The 23,787-nt window shown below is 43.1% G+C and overlaps 1 protein-coding gene across 2 annotated transcripts in view; it reads right to left on the reverse strand.

Moving 5' to 3' along the window:
• Stpg2 (sperm tail PG-rich repeat containing 2) overlaps positions 1–23,787 on the reverse strand; it is a 456,622-nt gene that overhangs the window by 410,627 nt on the left and 22,208 nt on the right. For both annotated transcript variants that reach the window (XM_040751713.1, XM_040751712.1), the window contains exons 5-6: positions 4,635–4,747; positions 324–435 (exon numbers count right to left, since the gene is read on the reverse strand). In XM_040751713.1, the coding sequence (XP_040607647.1) occupies positions 324–435; positions 4,635–4,747 (225 nt within the window). The remainder of the gene's footprint in view (positions 1–323; positions 436–4,634; positions 4,748–23,787) is intronic.

Genomic DNA, 23,787 nt, shown 5'->3' on the forward strand with positions numbered 1-23,787 from the left:
TAAAGAAAGGGTTTGGAAAAGAAATCACAGTAAGGGAGGCAAAATGGAGGGAATGATATTAAGGGAAAACTTAGGTCACCCTAAAGACATCTACAGAAAAAGAATTGTCTACTGCTGAAATAAGAAAACAGGCATAGTGCGTTCTTGATGACAAAGTGTCCAAGCAGACAGTGACCACATGGCATGTACTAAGCCTCTTCTATAGCACTCACTGAGTGATACATGTGTCAGGCACAGTCGACCTGAAAGAGCTCCAGTCCTGTGACAAGGACTCAGTACTACTAGAGGCAGAGGACACAGATGAAGTACCCCTTTTAACTTACCTTTTTTTCCTCCTTCAATGCTATTTCTTCATACAGCCGAGGGACAAATGTACAATAATCTTGCTGTTTATCTTTCTTGATGTTAATATTTTCATAATGCAATGTCCTTTTCCTTTGGAAAATTCAGATAGAAATTAAGAGTTTTCAATTTTAAAATCAAATATTTGCATTAGCAAAGATAATTTTTGCAGCAACAGCTTCTGCTTTAGATGACTTTGATAAGATTACTAGGTTGGGCCAATACATTCAGATTCTAATGAAAATGCATTTTCATGTAGTTGCTTTTGTTTTTTGTTTTTTTAATCTGTAGCACTAGAGCTACAAGAATGGAGAAAGGCACTTGCTGTCCAGCCTGATAAGATGAGTTTAATCCCTGGAACCCACTCAGTAGAGGAATAGAATCCCTGAAAACATCTCCGCATGGGTGTGAGCGTACATGCACATTACACAGACACACATGAAAAGGAAGGAAATTAAAATTCTAAGCACTGTTATAAAATTATTCCAATAATTATTCCATAAGGAAAATGTGGCATGAGGATTACAGCATGAACTGACATCATCAAAGGTAACCAAACAAAGTTTCCTGATATTCTACTTACCACAAAAAAAATGTTTTTAAAAATCTAAAATCCCTTGGTATTTTAATTTCTGGTTAAATAAGAAAAAAATGGTCCTCTCTATTTATATCATAAAGCAGTAAGCAAAAAGGCATACAAATCTCTGAGAAGAAAGAATAAATGTATTTTCACTGCGTTAGACAATTTAAAGAAAATGAAGCAATGATTAACAATCTCAAGTCCTAAAGTCAGACAGCCTGACAGGAATCTCACCTATTAGCTCTATGATCTAATACAAGCTACTTTTCTCTTTGCTTCAGACTCATCTATAATTAGACATATTAACAACTCATTCTTTATGACACAATGAAAAGAATAGAAAATATCTGTATAGGATTTAGTGCCATCTATGGTCCATTATAAACCCACTATAACTTTTGGTATTAATCACTTAAGATTATATTTAAGTAAACCATAATTCTTATTTATTGAAGAGAATTCCAAAGACATTCAAAATTCAACAGTTTAAAAAACTAGACTAACTACATAAAAATTAAACTAATATAGGCAACAGAAAAACAGAAATAAGAAGAGGTAGTGAGAGGTAGTCAAAATACATTGTACACATGTTTTAAATTGTCAAATAACAGAATTAGTCAATAATTTTTCATGACAAATGAACATAAATATTTACTTTTTAAATGCTAAGTGACACGAATATGTCACGAAGGGAAAAGATCAGAGTTTGAATAATTGTAGTAGTTAACCTGTTAGGAAGAATAGTAAATATAGACTATGTTTTACTCAGGGTTTCTATTGCTGTGAAGACACACCATGGTCAAGGCAAGTCTCATAGAGGAAAACATTTAATTGAGGTTGAAGCGTATGGTTTCAGAGGTTCAGTCATTATCATCATGGTGGGAAGCATGGGACCTGGAGGTCTGATAGCATGCAGGCAGACACAGTGCTGGACATGTCTACACCTTGCAGGCAACAGGATTGTCTGTCTCACTGGTCATGGCTTGAGCACATATGAGACCTCAAAGCCCTCCTCCACAGTGACACACTTCCAACAAAACCACACCTACTCCAACAAGGACACACCTCACAGTTGTTACATTCCCTTTGAGGGCCATTTTTTTCAAACCACAATATTCCACTCTTTGGCACTCAAAGCCTTGTAACCATATCATATCGCCACTCCCTTTATTCCATTTCTTTAATTTGTTATTTCTCTGAACATAGGACTTAGCTCCATTCCAGTTCCTGGTGCTCCTTGTCTCCTCAAATAGATTTCCTCGCTCAGCTTGCTCCTTTTCACCATACATCTTCATTGGAGTTAACACTAGCAATGACACAATAGAGTCTATACTGGACTGTTGGGATCTCCTCTGCCAATCAAATTAATCCAAAACTCTTCACTTCAGCTTCAGGAAAACTTTTTGGACAAGGACAAAAAGCAGCCACATTCTAGGCAACATACTAAAGTTGTTCTCTGAAACTTCTTCAGCCAGACCCCCGCCACTGTTCAAATCATCCCTCACTGTCTTCCAAGCTACTAGTATGGCCCATCAAGCATCACTTAAAGCATTCCACTGCCTTTCTAACCCAAACTCCTAAAGTCCATCCATATTACAAAAAAAAAAAAGTAGTCTGGCCTATCACAGCAATATCCCACTCCAAGTGTCAACTTCTATCTCTGTTAGGGTTTGTATTGATGTGAAGAGGCAGGATGACTGTGGCAACTCTTATTTAAAAACATTTAATTGGAATGGCTTGCTTGTAGTCCAGATGTTTAGTACACTGTCATCACGGTGGGAACAAGGCAGCAGGCAGGCAGACATGCTGCTAGAAAAGGAGCTAAGGGTTCTACATCTTGACTCACAGGCCACAGGAAATTGTCTGGCTCACAGTGAATGGCTTGAGCATATATGAGACCTCAAAGCCCACCTCCACAGTGACACACTTCCTCCAACAAGGACACACCTACTCCAACAAGCATACACCTCCTAATAGTGCCAATTCGTTTGGGGGTTATTTTCTTTCATATTACCACAAATATATAAGTAAGTGTGCATGTTACATTTCTAGCATAATTACTGAAAGAATAAAATTCAAAGGTATACCTTTCAGATTAGGAGAGTAAAACAATAAAAATAATGGCCTGGGTATAAATTTCTCAAAAGAAATATCAAGCTTTATTCTTATTGTATTACTAAATTCAAGGATTCAATATTTGTTCAGTGAATGAGCTATAACCAGGAGTCCAAGCCTCCAGCTATGCCCACTACTAGTATGCAGGTATGTCTGGGTCTAGATACAGAGTAAATAAATATAAAAGAAACTTTCCAAGAGAAAACTCATGCTGTGAGAAATGAACCAGCAGAGAAGCTGGTATCCAGTAAACTAAGAAGAGCAAACCATAGCTCAGCATTGGCAAAAGTACTTGCCACAAGAACCAATAGTGGAAGGAGAGAACCGACACTGGAAAGTTCTTCTCTGATGTACATGGGAAGAGGGGAGGCTCACACACACACACAAATTTTTAAGAGAAAAAACACAGCTAAAGCTAACCATATGGAGCAGTATCAAATAACCCCAGCTCTTCCCTGGGTCAAAGTTAAGTAGCCTTATTGTGCTGTGGCCTAACCACAGCCCTAACTTGTGTTCCTAACTCTTCTATGTTCTTTGTCATATATGATGTTGAGCTAAATCATAAGATGTGGAAGACTTTAAAAGTCAGGTATTTTCTTTGTTCTGGGAGTTTCTCAGAAGGCTATTCTGGCTATTCCATGTCATCTTATCCATGGCAGCTTTCTCTTTTACTCATACTTTAAGCTATCCCTTTCAATGAAGCTCATCCAGGTTTTAAAGAGAAGCATCTCTTTGTCTTTAAAGCCCTGTTTTAACATAATTACTATTTCCTTCCAAATGCTTTCTCATCTCAAGGCCTGATAATGGTCCATGACCCTTTCTCCTCATAAAGCTACTTCCTGCAGGTAATTATGTGCCAGTTCCTTTTCAAACCAACCACTGCCACTCATTCTTATATCTAAGAATGTCATGGCCATGAACCTCACTAAATCAGAATTCTTTTCAAACAGTTATCTAGTCAGAAGAACAGAGGCAAGCCAAAGGATGAACTCTGATCCACCTTCTTTAAGATATTCTAGGATCTTTTTGTTGATTTTAAATTAAGCACAGTACATCTTAATGATTAGGTGCATGAGATAAGTACTCAAACAGGTCTCAGGTAAAGTTTAGTTCTGGCATTTTATAGTCACATAAGATAAAACATGTTACTTATCTTCTCTGATGCTTGAATTTTTCATAATAAAATGGGTAAATAATACTAACTACAAGGAGACTCATGAAGACTAAATGAAGTGATATAGATGTAGATAATATAGAGAGAGACAGAGTCTAGCTCATGAGAAGGCAATGATTTTCTTAAGGATTATTGCAAAAATGTAATACTCCTTAGAGTTTTTCATACTACCTTTCCTTTCTTAACAGAATAGCCTAGTCTGAACTAGTACAATACTTTATAGTCTGCAACTATATTCATGATTCTTAAGAAGTCTTTTCCATCCTCACTCTCTCACCAAGGTTTCATTCACTATGTAATCCTTGAAGAACTGAGAATCACTATGTAGCCCAGGCTGGTATTGAACTTGCAGCAATCATCCTACCTTGTGCTAGAATCACAGGTGTGTACCACCATGTCCAATTGCTGTTTGTTTTTACTTACTGGATGATGTCATACTGTCCAGGACCAGGACCTGAATGTTTGAGCAATTCTTGTCTTCCTGTAGCATTGCCAAAATGTACACCTTTGTATTTCAAAGTTGATTTAGGATAATCCTAAAACAAAGAAAGAATAAGAAAAAGCGCATGAGGCAAATTGATAAACATTGTTATATTTGACTGAGGTCTAATTACACAGGAAGAATATTCTGTCAAAGAAATCAGGGCACTTAAGCTGGACTCTGCCCATCCGTCTCCCATGTCAACCAGATTTCTCCTAGAAATGCCTCTAATATTAGTCTACACTGAACCAATGCAAGCACTTTGCTCTTGGTACTCTAAGAGCAAGGTAAACTGGAGAGGATGGAGCTAACTCCATCCTCAGAGAAAGCCACCCTGAGAAAATTCCCTACATGCACAAGGCTGATTCAGGTCCAGCCAGGAACCACAAACAGTTCCAAGGAGCCCCTACACAGACAGAGTGACCCCATCTGGGTGGTCAGGCAATGACTACTTTTGATAAATAATATCTTCTTGCCACAACTGTCCTTGTGGGCAACTGTTAGTAACAATTTTGAAATTCCCCTAGACCCCAGTCAATGAATCCAAAGATCACCTACTCTTACCCAATCCTGAACAACCAAGGCATGTACCACCTTGCTTGAAGTTTTTTCCTTTAAAAAACCCTTACAATTGAGGTCAAACACCCTTTTCCTGCAGCTGCTGTGCCAGTTTCCTGGACAGGGTCCCTGCCGAGGCTTGGAACATTAACCTTATGTGTTTGCATCAGAGCCAGCTCCTTGGTGGTCTCTTTTGGGGGTCTCACAAACTTGGCATAACAGTACTACACTGACAATTTAATGCCTCCAGAACAATGAAGTGCAGTTAAAACAGAAAAAAAATATTTTAAATATTTTAAACAGACTAGGAAAATACAAATAGCATTAACAGACCTCAGGCAATTAATTAACATGATATTTAAAAACATATTCATGTCAAGTTTTTTAAGAATAACAAGTGGATAAAAGCAAACACTCTCCTAGTTCATCATATTTCTAGTAGATGAATACAGGATTATTTTTTGTTTGTTTGTTTGTTTGTTTTTCGAGACAGGGTTTCTCTATATTGTTTTGGAGGCTGTCCTGGAACTCTCTCTTAGACCAGGCTGGCCTCGAACTCACAGAGATCCACCTGCCTCTGCCTCCCGAGTGCTGGGACTAAAGGCATGTGCCACCAACGCCCAGCGATAGGATTATTCTTTTAGTGCCAAATAATTATTTATGTCAGGTAAAAGTCAACCAACATTTTTCATTAACATTGATAAGAATAGATGTCAAGCCTAAGATGAGCTACAAAAGTTAAAGAACTGGTTTCATCAGCACCACACAAGAAAACATAATGCAAGTAAGGACAGTGGATTCCCTTCCAAGAGTTCTCTTTATGAAATCAACTAAAGGCCTGAAGAGATGGCTCAGTGGTTAAATGCTGTTGCTGCTCTAGGACCCTGGGTTCAGTTCCTAGTTCCCACATAGTGTTGTGCCCAGAATCCAGACCCCCAAAGATCACCAAGAGACCAGATCTAATGCAGAAGCAAAGAGTCTTTAATTAGGAGTTCAAACTCGGGTCTCTTATCTGTCCGATGCATCAGTGGGAGCAGAAGAGACCTCAAGCTGCAGTGGGGCAGGGTAGAGCAAAGGGGGTACCTGAGGAGCCATGTAGTAAAAGTCTCAGGATTGGTGCACCTCTGAGCTGGGGTACCTGTCCTGGTAGCAAGGAACCAATCAGAAGTTAGCTGGCAGGGCTGTGCTTTGCGGCTCTGAGTGTGCTTTACAGACAGTGCACAACAGTGACATACAGAGCATAGCAACCGTCCTGGGAGGGCCTATGGGCTATAACAACCAGTTGACCAATCAACACAGGGCAGGTCATCCAAACTTAAAAGCACACCAATCCTGAGACTGTTTCATATCCCTAGACACTCCCCTTATACTGCCCTTTAAGATCCTGCCTCGAGGTGCTTCGAGTCTTTCTCCAGCCATCCGCCATGGTGGCTGGGTGAAGGGCCAGAGCTAATGGGGTTAGCTCGTTAAACATCTACAATAAAAGACTCTTTGCTTTTGCATGGAAATGGGCCTCTTGGTGATTTTGGGGTTCAGAATTTGGGCACAACACTCTTAACCACTGAGCCATCTCTCCAGACCATAAAATAGTTTAAATAAGATTGAATTGCTAAAAACCATTACTATATATATTGAATAAAATCTCTATAACATATAGTTTAACTACATAAAACAGAGTATCAAGTATTCTAGGTGACTTATTATTTAAGCACATTGTGAAAGACTCTGGCCCAGTTTAAACAGGCAGCTGAGGCTTATGGAGAATTCCGTTCCCCCACAGCTGCATAGTCATTGCCTATCAGAAGGGAGCTCAGCTCAAGGACACAGGCTGTCGCGTATCTGCAGGTGGCCGGATGGCCAGCTCAGCAAGGTTAAACAAACACAGAGATGTCTGCGGGCGACCAGACGGCCAGCTCAGCAGGATTGAGCAAACACAGAGACTAATTGTTCCTCAGATAGGGCCAAGGCCAAGACTTGAGTTCCAAGAAAAACCTCAATTGCCCACGCTCTGAGCCCTAGCCTCATTTAAATTGCCCAATCAGGGTCCTGTTACTAGGCTTCTCGCTTCTGTACTGTGCTTTTTGCTATAAAAGAACCCCTGAGCCCCAGCTCGGCGCGCTCAGTTCCCCGAGACTGAGACGCCCGGGTACCCGTGTGTTACCAATAAAGCCTCTTGCTGTTGCATCCAAGCTCGTGGTCTCGCTGTTCCTTGGGTTCGGGTCTCCCTTCCGTGAAAGTATCCCTGCTGGGGTCTTTCATTTGGTGCGTTGGCCGGGAAAGTTTGAGACCCCCGCCCAGGGACCACCGACCCACTTCTGGGAGGTAAGAATTGTCCGGACTCAATTTCTGTTGTCTGCTGTCTGTCTTTGCCTGTTATTTTCTCGCGCCTGCGTCTGTAGTATACAGCTGTATGCATCTGTATCTGGCGGCACCGAGGAGGAACTGACGAGTTCATACTCCCGACGGCAGCTCCAGGAGACGTCCTGGTAGCGTCTGGAGTCCTTAAGGACTCATCTGGGTTAGGGGCAGATGTCTAGGAATCTGCCCTGTCTGTTTGGGAAAGTCCCGCTGACAGAGGGATTTTCCATCCTGGTAGGGGACGAGGACGGGAGCACGTGGCGCCCGTCCCCAAGCCCATCTGAATTTTTGCTTTTGACTTTACGTCAAAGCCGCGCAGCGAAAATCTGTTTGTTTTTGTTTCTTATCTGTTCGTCCGTCTTAGTGTCGTTAGTCATCGCTCTCGAGGAGATGGGCCAGACAGTTACCACTCCGCTCAGTCTGACCCTTTCACATTGGCAACAGGTTCAGGAGTACGCTCATAACCAGTCTGTCGATGTGTGCAAGAAGAAATGGATCACCTTTTGCTCTTCTGAATGGCCAACTTTTAATGTTGGCTGGCCACGAGACGGCACCTTTAACCCTCAAATTATCTTCCAGGTGAAAGAGAAAGTCATGGATCCTGGGCCCCTCGGCCCCGCCACTGCCGCAGCTGCAGGCACCGCTCGGGCTGCGGCTCATCCCGGTTCGCGTTCAGCGTCCCGGCCGCTGCGCGAAGGGCGCCCTGCGTGTGACGGCGCGACAGGCGGCGGTGTGACGAGAGCTTCGTCTGCCTCCCTGCGGCACGCGCGGTGGACCGGGTACGGACAGAGAGCGGCCGCAGCGCCCCTCGCCCCGCTCCCCGGCAGCTGCTCCGGCCCTTCCGGGCGATGCCGCAGCCTCAGCCCGCTCCGGATTCAACCGCCCTGCCCCTCCGGACGGGCCACGATGGCCAGTTGCAATACTGGCCGTTCTCTGCCTCAGATCTTTATAACTGGAAAAATAATAACCCTTCCTTTTCAGCAGACCCCGTGAGACTGACTGATCTATTAGAGTCGGTTCTCACTACCCATCAGCCCACCTGGGACGATTGCCAACAGCTTTTGCAGGTCCTCCTAACTTCGGAGGAAAACCAGCGGGTCCTTCTTGAAGCCCGGAAGAATGTTCCTGGGGCAAATGGACGACCTACGCAGCTTCCAAATGAAATTGATGCTGCTTTTCCCCCTTGACCGCCCAGACTGGGACTTCACCACTGAGGCAGGTAGGACCCATCTACGTCTTTATCGCCAGTTGCTTGTAGCGGGTCTCCGAGGGGCAGGTAGGCATCCTACAAATTTGGCCCAGGTAAGACAGATAGTTCAGAAGGCAGAGGAATCGCCAGCCGCATTTTTAGAAAGACTTAAGGAAGCTTACAGAATGTATACCCCATATGACCCTGAGGACCCCGGGCAAGCTACTAGCCTGACCGTGTCCTTCATCTGGCAGTCAGCCGCCGACATCAGAAACAAATTACAGCGGCTAGAAAATTTACAGGGTTATACTCTACCAGATGTATTAAGAGAGGCGGAGCGCATCTTTAACAAGAGAGAAACCCAGGAAGAGAGGGAAGAGAGATGGAGAAAAGAAGATCAAGAAAGGGCAGAACGTCAGAGACAGGAAATTGAAGAGAGGGAGATAGCGAGGGACAAGAAGCGTAGCAGAGAAATGACTAAACTGTTGGCCACAGTAGTCGCAGAGCAGAGACAGGATAGGCAGAGAGAGGGACCAAGGGGGCCTCGCCTAGAAAGAGACCAATGTGCATACTGCAAGGAAAAAGGACATTGGGCCAGGGAGTGCCCCAAGAAACAAAGAAGGACATTTCAAAGACCCAAACCCCTTTCTCAGACCTCCGACCTCCTGAGCCTTGAAGATTAGGGAGGTCAGGGCCAGGACCCCCCCACTGAGCCCCGGATAACCATACCAGTAGGGGGGCGTCCAGTCACCTTCCTGGTCGACACAGGGGCCCAACACTCTGTTCTAAATCGGTCACCCGGCCCCCTGAGCCGCCGAACTGCCTGGGTACAAGGGGCTATCGGCGGGAAGCAGTATCGATGGACCACGGACCGCCAGCTCCACCTAGCGACCGGTAAGGTGATGCACTCCTTTTTACATGTTCCTGACTGTCCATACCCCCTCCTGGGTCGAGACCTCCTAACGAAGTTAAAGGCTCAAGTACATTTTGAGAAAGCCAACATAAGAGTCCCGGGGCCAAAAGGGGCCCCACTCACGGTGCTGACCATAGCCTTAGAAGAAGAATATAGAATACATGAGCCCAAGGATGACTCTTTTAAGGTCAAAGACCGCTGGCTGACCGACTTTCCCCAGTCCTGGGCAGAGACTGGAGGAATGGGACTAGCCTTCCAACAGGCTCCCATCATAGTCCATTTAAAGGCATCTGCTCTCCCGGCCTCAATTAAACAATATCCCATGTCCCGGGAGGCCCGCGATGGGATCAAACCTCACATTAGGAGGCTACTGGAGCAGGGCATTCTAACCCCCTGCCGGTCCCCCTGGAACACTCCCCTGTTGCCAGTCAAGAAGCCCGGAACCAATGACTATAGGCCGGTCCAGGACCTCCGGGAAGTCAATAAGCGGGTTGAGGACATACATCCCACGGTCCCCAATCCCTATAACCTCCTGAGTGGACTGCCACCTGACTATGTTTGGTACTCAGTCCTGGATTTAAAGGATGCCTTCTTTTGCCTACGATTACACAAAGACAGTCAGCCACTGTTTGCCTTTGAATGGCAGGATGCAGACCTGGGAATCTCGGGACAACTTACATGGATTAGGTTGCCCCAAGGGTTCAAAAATAGCCCCACCCTCTTTGATAAGGCCTTACATCAGGACTTGGCCGGATTTAGAGTCCACCACCCTGAGGTCATCCTCTTACAATATGTGGATGACATCCTGATAGCCACCAAAACAGAGGAGGAATGCCTTAGGGGGACAGAAGCTCTCTTAAAGACTTTAGGAGACTTGGGGTATAGGGCCTCTGCCAAGAAGGCCCAAATCTGCCGGACCCAGGTCACCTACTTGGGGTACAGAATCCAGGATGGAAAACGTTGGCTAACAGAAGCCCGCAAACAGGCCATCCTTGACATCCCTCCTCCCAAGACCCCCCGAAAACTGCGGGAATTCTTGGGAACGGCAGGTTTCTGTAGGCTATGGATCCCCGGGTTCGCGGAAATGGCAGCACCCCTGTACCCCCTCACCAAGACGGGGGCTGCCTTTGACTGGGGGGAGAGCCAGGAGAAAGCCTTCATGGACATCAAGAAGGCTCTGCTCAGCTCCCCAGCTCTGGGGTTACCTGATCTGACTAAACCCTTTGACCTATTCGTGGCTGAGCAAGAGGGTTATGCGAAAGGGGTCCTAACCCAAAAACTTGGACCCTGGAGACGACCGGTCACCTACCTATCTAAGAAATTAGACCCCGTAGCGTCAGGATGGCCCCCATGTCTCCGCATGATCGCCGCCACCACAGTTCTCATAAAGGACTCTCACAAATTGACTTTGGGGCAGCCTTTGACTATCTATGCCCCCCATGCTATGGAGGCGGTCATCAGGCAGCCACCGGGCCGCTGGCTCACCAATGCCAGGATGACCCATTACCAGACTCTGTTGCTGGACAAGGACCGAATTCACTTCGGGGCTCCAGTGACCCTAAACCCCGCCTCGCTACTTCCCCTTCCTGGGGAAGCAGAGACTCATGACTGCTTGCAGGTCCTGGCCGAGGTCCATGGGACGAGAACTGACCTCACGGATCAACCCCTTCCCAACCCCGACCATGTCTGGTTCACGGACGGAAGCAGCTTTGTACATCAAGGGGAGCGGAAAGCCGGCGCTGCGGTGACGACTGAGTCGGAAACAATCTGGGCCGAGGCCCTGCCGCCGGGAACATCGGCCCAACGAGCAGAGCTGATCGCTCTGACCCAGGCCCTGAGGCTGGCAGAAGGTAAGAGACTCACTGTCTACACAGACAGCCGCTACGCCTTTGCCACGGCCCACATCCATGGTGAAATCTATAGACGAAGGGGGCTACTAACCTCCGAGGGCAGAGACATTAAAAAAACAAAAAGGAAATCCTGGCTCTCTTAGGGGCCCTGCACCTACCAGCCGCTCTCAGCATAATACATTGCCCCGGGCATCAAAAGGGGGATGATCCAGTCGCCCGGGGAAACCGGAGAGCAGACCTTGCTGCCCGGGAGGCTGCCCTGGCTGCAGAAAATAGCAGTCATCCCCTTCAAGCAGCGGTGGTCCTAGAAATAAATGAGGCCTTTAAGGGGGCTTCTCCGTCATGGGACTATGAGATAGAAGACATCAAGGCCATAAAAAGACTGGGGGCGACCCGAGTACATGATGGTCTCTGGACCTATCAAGGAAAAACTGTCCTTCCCCACCTAATGACTAGATATCTGACTAACAGCCTACACAAACTCACTCATTTGAGCCCCAGGAAAATGCGAGAACTATTAGCCCGGGAAGAAAATACCCGCCATCTGTTGGGAATAGAAGAATTACTAAAACAAATAACTGAGCGATGTGATGCCTGCGCCCGCGTAAATGCGACCAGGCTAAAGCTACCCATGGGGACTCGAGCTCGGGGGCACCGGCGTGGGGTGCATTGGGAAATAGATTTCACAGAAATCAAACCAGGAAAATATGGATACAAGTACCTCCTGGTTTTTGTTGACACCTTTTCGGGATGGACTGAAGCTTACCCTACCAAGCATGAGACGGCAAAGGTGGTCACCAAGAAACTTCTTGAAGAAATCTTCCCCCGTTACGGAATGCCACAGGTATTGGGGACAGACAACGGGCCTGCCTTTGTTTCTCAGGTAAGTCAGTCTGTGACCACCTTGTTGGGGATTGACTGGAAATTACATTGTGCTTACCGACCCCAAAGCTCAGGACAGGTAGAGCGAATGAATAGAACCATTAAGGAGACTCTAACTAAATTATCGCTTGCAGCTGGCACTAAAGACTGGGTCCTCTTGCTCCCCCTTGCCCTCTATCGTGCCCGGAATACACCGGGCCCCCATGGCCTCACCCCTTTTGAAATTTTATATGGAACCACCATTCCCTTTGTTCAGTTCTTTGACCAAGATATTTCTGACCATGCCAATTCCCCCTCTCTTCAAGCTCACCTGCAGGCACTCCAGCTGGTCCAGCAGGAAGTCTGGAAGCCCCTGGCCCAAGCCTACCAAGACCAGAGGAGACACCCTATCGTCCCCCACTCCTATCACGTGGGAGACAGCGTTTGGGTCCGACGCCACCAGGCTAAGAACCTTGAACCCCGCTGGAAGGGACCATACACGGTCCTGTTGACCACCCCTACTGCTCTCAAGGTGGACGGGATTGCTGCTTGGATACACGCCTCGCATGTAAAAGCTGCCTCCCCCTGAGGATCCGGACCCAGGATGGAAGGCTCAGCGCACTCAAAATCCTCTAAAGATAAGACTTACCCGTTCCTCTCCCTCCTGCTAATAGCCCTCCTCATAAAATCAGACACTGGTTTGGCCTCCAATCCCCATACCGTTTATAAATTAACCTGGGAGGTTCTCTCCCAAACGGGGGGAGGTCATTTATGCCGTCACGGAACCACATGCACTTGGGACATGGTGGCCCACTCTGTGGCCTGAATTTTGTGATTTAGTAGCAGGATTGGACACTTGGGACATTCCCCATTGCCACCCGAAGGCATGCGCCAGTGGTTCCCACTTTTACAGACGTCGACGTGCACTCAATGGACTCCAGAGAAACCACCCCCGGGTGTGTTGATCAACGAGCCAGAGAGCAGCTAAGTTCAAAGGACTTCTATGTCTGTCCCCGAGATGGGCGTGCCTGGCAACAGGCCCAGAAATGTGGGGGATACGACTACTTTTTCTGTGCATCTTGGGGGTGCGAGACCACAGGGGATGCATATTGGAGGCCATCCTCATCCTGGGATAAAATACAAGTACGCAGAGGCTGGGAAAAAGAAAAATCTGGAATGATAGGTATGCCCCTTGCCATCTCCTTCACTGTGCAGGGGAAGCAAGCCTCGGACTGGCAGACTGGGTATACCTGGGGTTTGCGCTGGTATCTAGACGGGCCAGACAGGGGGGTAATCTTCAAAATCAGATGTAAAGTGGCTCCTGTCAATTCACAGGCCATAGGCCCTAACCAGGTCCTTGCTGATCAAAAGCGGCCTAGCCTACTCATACCCATGGCTGATACCAGGCCCATGACCCTGCCTAGAACCACAGCTGCTCCCGCGCACAACTTCTCCCCAGGAAGCACTCCCAAACCCTCCTCGGTTCCTCCTCCTAAAGGCACGGGAAATAGAATATTAGCCCTGATCCAAGGGACATATGCCACTCTGAATTTAACTCGCCCAGATAAGACTAAGGAATGCTGGCTTTGTTTGACTCCGCAACCTCCCTATTATGAAGGCTTAGCGGTTGTGGGCAAATATATAAATCAGGCCACAGCCGAGGCTCTTTGTGGGACAGCCATGCAACATAAATTGACCATCTCAGAAGTGTCCGGAAAGGGGCTATGTATAGGTAAGGTCCCCGCCACGCATCAAGGACTATGCAATACTACTGAGCCTTTGCCCCAAAGTAGCCGCTACTTGATAGCCCCCAATGGGACATATTGGGCATGCAGCACTGGATTAACCCCTTGTGTCTCCACCACAGTACTTAATACCACCGTTGACTATTGTGTTCTGATCGAATTATGGCCTAAGGTAATTTACCACCCCTCTGACTATGACTTAATAAGAACTGGCCGCAGTAAGAGGGAACCTATCTCCACCACTACTGCCATCCTACTAGGGGGATTAACCATGGGAGGCCTAGCGGCAGGAATAGGAACCGGTACTGTCGCACTGCAGGAAACTAGACAGTTCCAACTCCTACAACAAGTAATGCGTGCAGATATTCGGTCTTTAGAAGAATCTGTCGCTGCCCTGGAGAAGTCCCTGTCCTCCCTGGCAGAAGTAGCCCTCCAAAACAGAAGGGGACTAGACCTCTTATTTTTGCAGCAGGGGGGAATTTGTGCGGCCCTTAAAGAAGAATGCTGCTTTTACGCAGATCATACAGGAGTGGTAAGAGACAACCTGGCCAAGATAAAAGAAAGACGCCAAAAGTACCAACAACTAATTGAGTCCCAACAGGGATGGTTTCAGAACTGGTATAACAGGTCCCCTTGGTATTCGACCCTCATATCCACCATTATGGGACCCCTGATCATTATACTCTTGGTTCTGATGTTTGGGCCATGCATCTTAAACAGACTGACCCAGTTCATAAAAGAAAGGTTATCAGTTGTACAATCCCTGGTCTTAACCCAACAGTACCAGCAGCTAAAACAAAGGGATCTCGAGATGGCAGAAACTCCTGAATGAAAGATTCCATTCAGTTACAAGAGCAATGGGGGAATGAAAGACCCTGGCCCAGTTTAAACAGGCAGCTGAGGCTTATGGAGAATTCCGTTCCCCCACAGCTGCATAGTCATTGCCTATCAGAAGGGAGCTCAGCTCAAGGACACAGGCTGTCGCGTATCTGCAGGTGGCCGGATGGCCAGCTCAGCAAGGTTAAACAAACACAGAGATGTCTGCGGGCGACCAGACGGCCAGCTCAGCAGGATTGAGCAAACACAGAGACTAATTGTTCCTCAGATAGGGCCAAGGCCAAGACTTGAGTTCCAAGAAAAACCTCAATTGCCCACGCTCTGAGCCCTAGCCTCATTTAAATTGCCCAATCAGGGTCCTGTTACTAGGCTTCTCGCTTCTGTACTGCACTTTTTGCTATAAAAGAACCCCTGAGTGCCCAGCTCAGCGCGCTCAGTTCCCCGAGACTGAGATGCCCGGGTACCCGTGTGTTACCAATAAAGCCTCTTGCTGTTGCATCCAAGCTCGTGGTCTCGCTGTTCCTTGGGTTCGGGTCTCCCTTCCGTGAAAGTATCCCTGCTGGGGTCTTTCAATTGTAATCAATTATCATTACAAACATAATCAGTGCAACAAATAGAAATGTTAGCAACACAAAGTACAATTTCAGTTCAAACTCCTATCTATTCCAGAGTTGTATAAACGTCAGACACTTTAAAGGATTCCTGGACCATGTGCAAGGCCCCACTGAATGTGAAAAGAGCTGCAGCTAAACTCTGCTAGAGATAATGGTGGACTCTTCGGGAATGAATAAGCAGTGATTTCTAGTGAGAGATGCAACGTTCAAAAACTTTGGGATGCTGTGACAAAACCCAAAAACAAGCCACTGCATCTGGACCAAGAGCTGAGTGTGGAAAAAGGGAGTCATCAGCTGTTGTGTGGCAGTTTCCTCTGAGATTAAAATCTTTCATCTTAGAGAAAAACTTGTTAAGAAGCAGGATGTTAAAGGGGAAATAAAACAGCAGGGTGTTCTAAGGAGGAAGTTTGTAAAGACACAGGATGTGAAAAGTAAGAAAACAACAGGATGTTTTAACATTCCATCCTGCAGGGAAGCTCATTAAACTCCAGAAGTAAACAACTCGATAGCCTTGGGAAGTCACTGAAACTGAACAGACTCAGTAGGTCCCTCCTTTCCCAGGTGAATATAAGCAAAACGGATGCTGAGAAACGCTCTCAGGCAAGCTGTGCTGCCTAGAATAGACAGAGATGAAACAAATCACCCAGAAGAAACAGACCAGTAGAGCTGACTGGAGGAGGGCAGAGATCAGCAGAATGCCTGAAAGCGCCTGGGACACTCTCCAGCCTGTTAAACTGCCTAAGCTGGTACTGCACTCCAGGTTGAAAGAGCTGTCACCAATGCTGGGTGGGTGTGGGGGTTGATGATGCAGTTGTCTTTGAACCAGTTTTACTATTCTCACCCACACACCTGTGTGTAGCCTCAATAAAACTCATTGGTTCACCACATTAGACTTTAGTAGTATCTGTACTTTGGCCTGTCATTGATTCCCTATCTGGGATGGGTAGATGTTTGTTTCCATCACCCCAGGAATAGTGTCACACAACAACAGTTACATTCAGGCAGGACTCAGATGTGTTTGGTGATGTTTTCCATCTAAAAGGGGCAAACCACTTGGGAAGTGGATATGAAAACTAACTCTGGGAATCAACTAATAATGTGACCTAACTAGTAAGAAAATCTTAAAATCAAAGCAATAGCAATGCCAAATACTGAGTATTTTCTAATGACTGAATTTGCATTCCTCAGTGCCTATATCTTATAAAATGAAAAAAATAAAATAACTCGGGGTAGAAATGACTTGAAAGGCTACTTCCTTGAGGAACTAGCTCTCACAGTATCAGAGTATTTGTTATGCCCAGATTGCAGAACCCCAAAAGGACTGCAACCAAGGAGAAGACTCACCAAAAGCAAAAACAAAGGTTTCTTTATTGATTCGAGCTTCAGCAAGGACACCACTCATTCGGGAACAAGTGAAGTGCTGCTTTTTGGATGAGGGGATTTCTAAAGGGTAAGTTCAAAAGACTGAATGTCTTGAGATTACAAGGTTTTTATAGTTACATAGGATAAAACAATAACTGTACATTCAGACAGGATGCAATTAAGCAGGAAGCTGTAGAGGAAATGAGTCTGTTAATTATCTCCTAGGCAGGGACTTTTAACGAATTGATGACTATCTGATCTTTAGAACAGAAATGTTGATACAGTTGGGGGGGGTGGATATGTAATCTGTTCCCAGGCCTCTGTACCCATTTCTTTGTTTAGCCTTATCTGTCGGGTTGCCTTTTTGGGAACTCAGAGAGGCTTAAGAGTTTTTCTATTTGGGCTTTGGTGTCCAAGTTTTAGACTTTTATTACTTTTTCCCATTTTACTCCTTTCAATGTTATGCTAGCCGCCAAAGGAAAAAAGTCCTACCCAGCCCTAAAGCCTAAAACAAACCACAGCAATAGCCAGTCAAGTAACAGAAACAGTGGCACTTTTATCATGGGGGGTAACTCATGCCTGGTACTATAAATCTAGTCCACTACCCATGGCTGGAGAAGTCATGGACTCTAGGGGAGAACTTTCTACTGTCATTTTCCTAAACCAATATAATTGCTAACTATATTACAAATGTTTTCCCTAATATCTACAAGAAAGTATAGCTCTTATTCCTTATCAAAACTTCTTTGTGCAGCAAATAGAGGATAATACAGAGATCTTCAACCAGTCAAAATCAGAGAATAAGTGATTATGAGGTATCTATCCCCAAATGATACATTTACAATACAACCCCTGTATCTAAGGCCCAAGGAAAATCCAGGAAGAGGGGGCAGAAAGAAGGTAAAAGTCAGAAACCAGAATACCTGCTACCAAATAGTGCCTTCTATACCTGAAGTCCACATTCACAAAATCTGCCCAATATAGTTACCCAAACAAGACTTTCATAATGACCACACAAGCTGACATGCTAATGTGAACAAGGGAAACTTCACAAGGTTCCCAACCCCAAGTGGCCAGATCTAAATACACTTACTCATAAGCAACACAAATGGATTCAGTGTGTGTCTGTGTGTCTGTGTGTGTGTGTGTGTGTGTGTGTGAATTTGAGAAGGAAATGGAGAAACTGATAGGAAAAGTTAGAATAGGGAGAGAGGGGAGGGTACAAAATGATGAGATGCAAAGGTAGTTCATTAAATACTCAACACATTATAGAATAAAAAAGAACTTTTTTTCAAGCATTGACAAAAAAAATTGTCAAACATGATGGAGCACACCTTTAATACAAGCACTTAAGAGGCAGAGGCAAGTAAATCTTCATGAGTTAAATGCCAACCAGGACAACATACTGAGACTCTGTCTTAAAATTTAAAAAATTGATAAAAATCAGTGTTAGGCACCCCTTCTAACAGAGCATAATACAAAAATATATAAAATTGGTATTGTCATAGCAGTGATAGACCACACTGGTTGTAATGGTCAGCAAAAATCATCCTTTGGCAAAGACTGCAGGGCCTGGGGGTGTGGAAGCTGTTTTCAGTGCAAAAAAGCTCACACAGGAAGCACAGAAGAGAGCCCCCAAAGACTTTAAAAAAACCCAGAAAGGAAACTCTACAGAAAGCTAGAGGTCCTCTACCAAGATTTTTTTAAAAAGATGAAACACTGATGTCTGAAGAGTGAATATTATTGTCTATTGTTATTCTTTTTTGTTGTTCCTGCCATTTGATGAAGCCTAGGAAATGTGATGGTATATAAATAAGAGGATTTTGCCTTATTCTGGAATTTTTTTAGTATTATATGTGTCTCAGTGTGCTTGGATTACTGAGCAGCAGATACCTTATGAATTGTAACACACACAGAGAGAGTCATCTTCTGTTCACTGTGGGCATTCAGCCTTAACACCATGAGTGATGAGTGAATCAGTCCCAGAAAGCATTATATCAAAGGAAGATATATTGTTATTGTCATTACAAGTAGGGTTTCAATTGATATATGAAGATGAATCTCAGCCTCTTATGAGATCCTTGAAAGAAAATCTATGAATAAAAAGTATAAGAGCTGTCTACTAAGCTCTGTAAGAGAGAGAGAGAGAGAGAGAGAGAGAGAGAGAGAGAGAGAGAGAGAGTGTGTGTGTGTGTGTGTGTGTTTCCATGCGACTCTTAAGGATAGCAAAAAAGAAAATAAGAAAACCTAACACAAAAGGAAATTTTAAAAATGTATGTAAAGGCCTTTAAATCACACAAGGTTACATGAATTATTTTTCCAGGTTCTTCAAAATAGCTTGCTGGTAACTGTATTCTCAAAAACTAAGGTCTAATCTTTAACTAAAATCTGGAGCTTTTACTTTAAAATACATTAATCCTAGCCTATGGAAAACTCCATATGTGTGAGAGTAACTTTCACCTTTCACCTGGAGGAAGTGCTTGATGGTGCATCCTTGGCATCATCCCTTTGAGGTTATTAAAAGGGGTCACTTAAACAGAAGCAAGAATCCAACAGTGTGACAGTTATTCTAATAGCTACCAAGACTCTTGAGAAATCTAGATGTAGATATGCTGGACACCAGATGGTCTGCATCCAAAGCAGTATAGAAGACAAAGCTGAAAATACAGGGTAAGAAAATTCTGAGGATAGAAAAATAATCATTTCCCAATGATGTTGCATTTTGTTTTTGATTAAAAATGAAGCAGAACTTCATAATCATACAGACATGTCCTAGTAATAATCCAACCAAATGGCCATGTTGAATATCTTAGATACTTATACTGTACAAGCAATGTATCTAATATATTTACTCTAAACTACATATTTGTAAAAAAAATTTTAACTTTTATATCACATTTTTTAACCTTACAAAGATCATAAGCCAGGTGAAGTAGTACTTGAGATGCAAAGACAGGCAGGTCTGTGTGAATCTGATGCTACCCTGACATACATAGCTAACCATCAGGCCATTCAGAGCTACACAGTAAGACCCTGTCTCAAAACAAATCATGTTAATCACCACCCCTCAGTGTTAGAGATTGAGTCTAGGTCCTTCAATGTGCTATATAAGTGTTCTATCACTGAACTGTACACCTAACAAAGAATTATTTCAATACAACTTAGGACCTTGAGTAGAATTGTGTCCAAGAAGCATTCTTCAAATAAATGTTCATTGCAGAGATTTTATGGTTCAGCCACTGGACAATTCAAAATGAAATCCTTTATATATGTATACATACAAATACATGTGAAAAAACACACAGGCACACACAAAATTTAAGACATTAGGAAAATAATTTTCCCATATAAACAATAAAAAGCATTTAATTTAAACCATGCAAACTCACAACTAACATTGTAGCTCATTAACTTCTATAGTACTCAGGTAAATGTTCAATCTCCAACTTAACTTGAAAGGCTTAAAAAATAAAAAACCAAGGATAAATTAATGCACATTTAGTTCTCAATCACATGAGCTTTTTTGTTGTTAAGAATTGTTGCCAATGTCAATTTCAAGGTCACTGTCACTGTGGAAAGTTATTAACAAATAAAATATGACTTAACTGAAGCAAACTCAGCATGGAGCTGTAACACTTTAAGTGAATGCTGTAATAAAATTTGAAAAAGAATTACTGACTGCCACTTTGACTGACAATTAAATGAGTAAAGAGGGAGCTGTGTAACTTTTACCCCTCATCTTTCCATCATTAAAAATGGAAATAGACTTGTGAAGAATTAGAAGTGTCGAAGTGCATCAGTTTAAGCACTAATGGGATGCAGTGTGGCAGCTCAGAGGTCAGCATCATGATTTCAGTTCCAACCTTCTTGTGGAAAAAAAATCTAGATATACATGTCTAGCTGTTATTTAGAAATAAGAGAGGCTGTATTTTACCTTTCAAATGTTATACTACATAAATTTTATACAGAATTTCTCTGCAGATGAACTTAACTGAAATATACCATTTGTCAACAATAAAACAATTCTATATTTAAGTTTTACCAGATGCCTTCAGTAGACATGACTTATGCAACAGAAAAATCCATAATAATTACCCGTCTATTATATTATTTTGCTAATGCTTCATTGTGTTCCTGTCTAGACACTGATGTTAAATACAGTACTCTCCACCAAAAGCAAAAAAAAGCTACAAAGAATTATCAGAAATTTAGATATCATTTGACTGGGCATTACTACAGTATCATTGACACAGCATTGTCAGAATATGTTTTCTACAGAAGCAGGAACAAATGAGACCTGATACCAAGCTTTACACCCAGTCTCAAATTCAACATACAAATTTCACAGATTCTCCCAATTCAATTGCAACGGAGCTTCACAATTATTGCTAAATATGGAAAAAGATGGCTTTAATTCATGTGTAAACCTATGTTTTATATAGCTTGCTTATTTAAATTATATTTGTACTTATAGACCAACAAATATTAGTGGTATTGACTCAAAGATTACTAAAAATAGGTCATCTACTAAAATAGGCCTATTCAGGATCTATTATGACATAATTTTCTTCTGTTTTCTATAAGTAAAGTGACTAGAAATAAAGCTTATATGTCAATATATTGCTCATTCATGTGAAAAAACATTATGAATCTAGGGAAGCTTGGAAGCATTATTTTGTCCTGCTAATATATGACAAATTATTATAGAAGAAGTAATTTAAATAGAAAATATAATTTTAAAGCTAAAATTTTATCTCAGTATTTACTAGTAATCAGAAAATCATTTAAGGACAATGATCCATGACTACTACAAAAAATATTAACTGAAGTATACTATAAGTTTTCCCCAAGATGTTTAGGATGTGACGACTAAGCACAATGAAGCTAAGAAATTTGACAGTGAGCAAATAGCTATCAAGTAGTAGAGTCAATGAACAAACTTAAGCATCCTAACTCTCTTAACTTGTCCTTCACTGTATAAAGAATATCCTCTCTAGAGATGAAGGAACTTCTATCAAGTAGTAGAGTCAATGAACAAACTTAAGCATCCTAACTCTCTTAACTTGTCCTTCACTGTATAAAGAATATCCTCTCTATAGATGAAGGAACTTCTATCAAGTAGTAGAGTCAATGAACAAACTTAAGCATCCTAACTCTCTTAACTTGTCCTTCACTGTATAAAGAATATCCTCTCTAGAGATGAAGGAACTTCTATCAAGTAGTAGAGTCAATGAACAAACTTAAGCATCCTAACTCTCTTAACTTGTCCTTCACTGTATAAAGAATATCCTCTCTATAGATGAAGGAACTTCTATCAAGTAGTAGAGTCAATGAACAAACTTAAGCATCCTAACTCTCTTAACTTGTCCTTCACTGTATAAAGAATATCCTCTCTAGAGATGAAGGAACTTCTATCAAGTAGTAGAGTCAATGAACAAACTTAAGCATCCCAACTCTCTTAACTTGTCCTTCACTGTATAAAGAATATCCTCTCTATAGATGAAGGAACTTCTATCAAGTAGTAGAGTCAATGAACAAACTTAAGCATCCTAACTCTCTTAACTTGTCCTTCACTGTATAAAGAATATCCTCTCTATAGATGAAGGAACTTCTATCAAGTAGTAGAGTCAATGAACAAACTTAAGCATCCTAACTCTCTTAACTTGTCCTTCACTGTATAAAGAATATCCTCTCTAGAGATGAAGGAACTTCTATCAAGTAGTAGAGTCAATGAACAAACTTAAGCATCCTAACTCTCTTAACTTGTCCTTCACTGTATAAAGAATATCCTCTCTAGAGATGAAGGAACTTCTATCAAGTAGTAGAGTCAATGAACAAACTTAAGCATCCCAACTCTCTTAACTTGTCCTTCACTGTATAAAGAATATCCTCTCTAGAGATGAAGGAACTTCTATCAAGTAGCAGAGTCAATGAACAAACTTAAGCATCCTAACTCTCTTAACTTGTCCTTCACTGTATAAAGAATATCCTCTCTATAGATGAAGGAACTTCTACCAAGGTCATTGCATTATTTAGAAATCCTATCTGTGATTGACTAGACATATCTTAGCCAATCATGTATGATACATGCCACTGTCTACACATGGAAAATGACTGATTTTTAGGTTGTTATTGACAAATAATAAGGTAGTCAAGGCCTGGAAACCAAACAGAGCAATACCAGAAAGAAGGGTGAATCCTCAGGATGAACACAGTAAACATGCAATATCCCTACTATGCATTTACCACAAATAACCTGGTTCTTCAGACCTTTATAGTGTAAAGCTGTTCACTGGGCCTTAAATGTCCACTGGCTGCTTACATTTGGACCCAAGATGTCATTTCTAACTTGTTCTACTATCAATAAGAATCAAGGACCTATAAATTAAAAGTAATAACCCCTTATTTGTCTTACCTTCATCCTTCAATAATTTGAGTGAATTTAATTTGTTTATCTTATTTATCTAACAACCTCCCAAATCTTTCTAGGAAATACAGTAGCAGCAAATTTTTTTAGTTTACATTTCTGGAAAAATCTTTGGGGTTTGTTCTTTAATTTAAATTTAATAGTCTTTCAAACTGCAGAATTCTTTAATTTTTTGTTTTTTATTATTTTTAATTTTAAATAGCTTGCTTCACATGTCAATCCCAGTTCCCTCTCCCTCCTCTCCTCCCACCCAATTCCTTCCACATAGGGGATATCTAGAGTCTGTCATTTCACTCAGGGCAGGGTCCAGGCACTCCCCTAAGAGTCCAGGCTGAGAGAGCATCCCTCTTTGTGTTATGGACACACGAAGTCCATTTGTAT

Source organism: Mesocricetus auratus, unplaced genomic scaffold (genome assembly GCF_017639785.1).
Source record: "Mesocricetus auratus isolate SY011 unplaced genomic scaffold, BCM_Maur_2.0 Super-Scaffold_100009, whole genome shotgun sequence".
Taxonomy (NCBI): domain Eukaryota; kingdom Metazoa; phylum Chordata; class Mammalia; order Rodentia; family Cricetidae; genus Mesocricetus; species Mesocricetus auratus.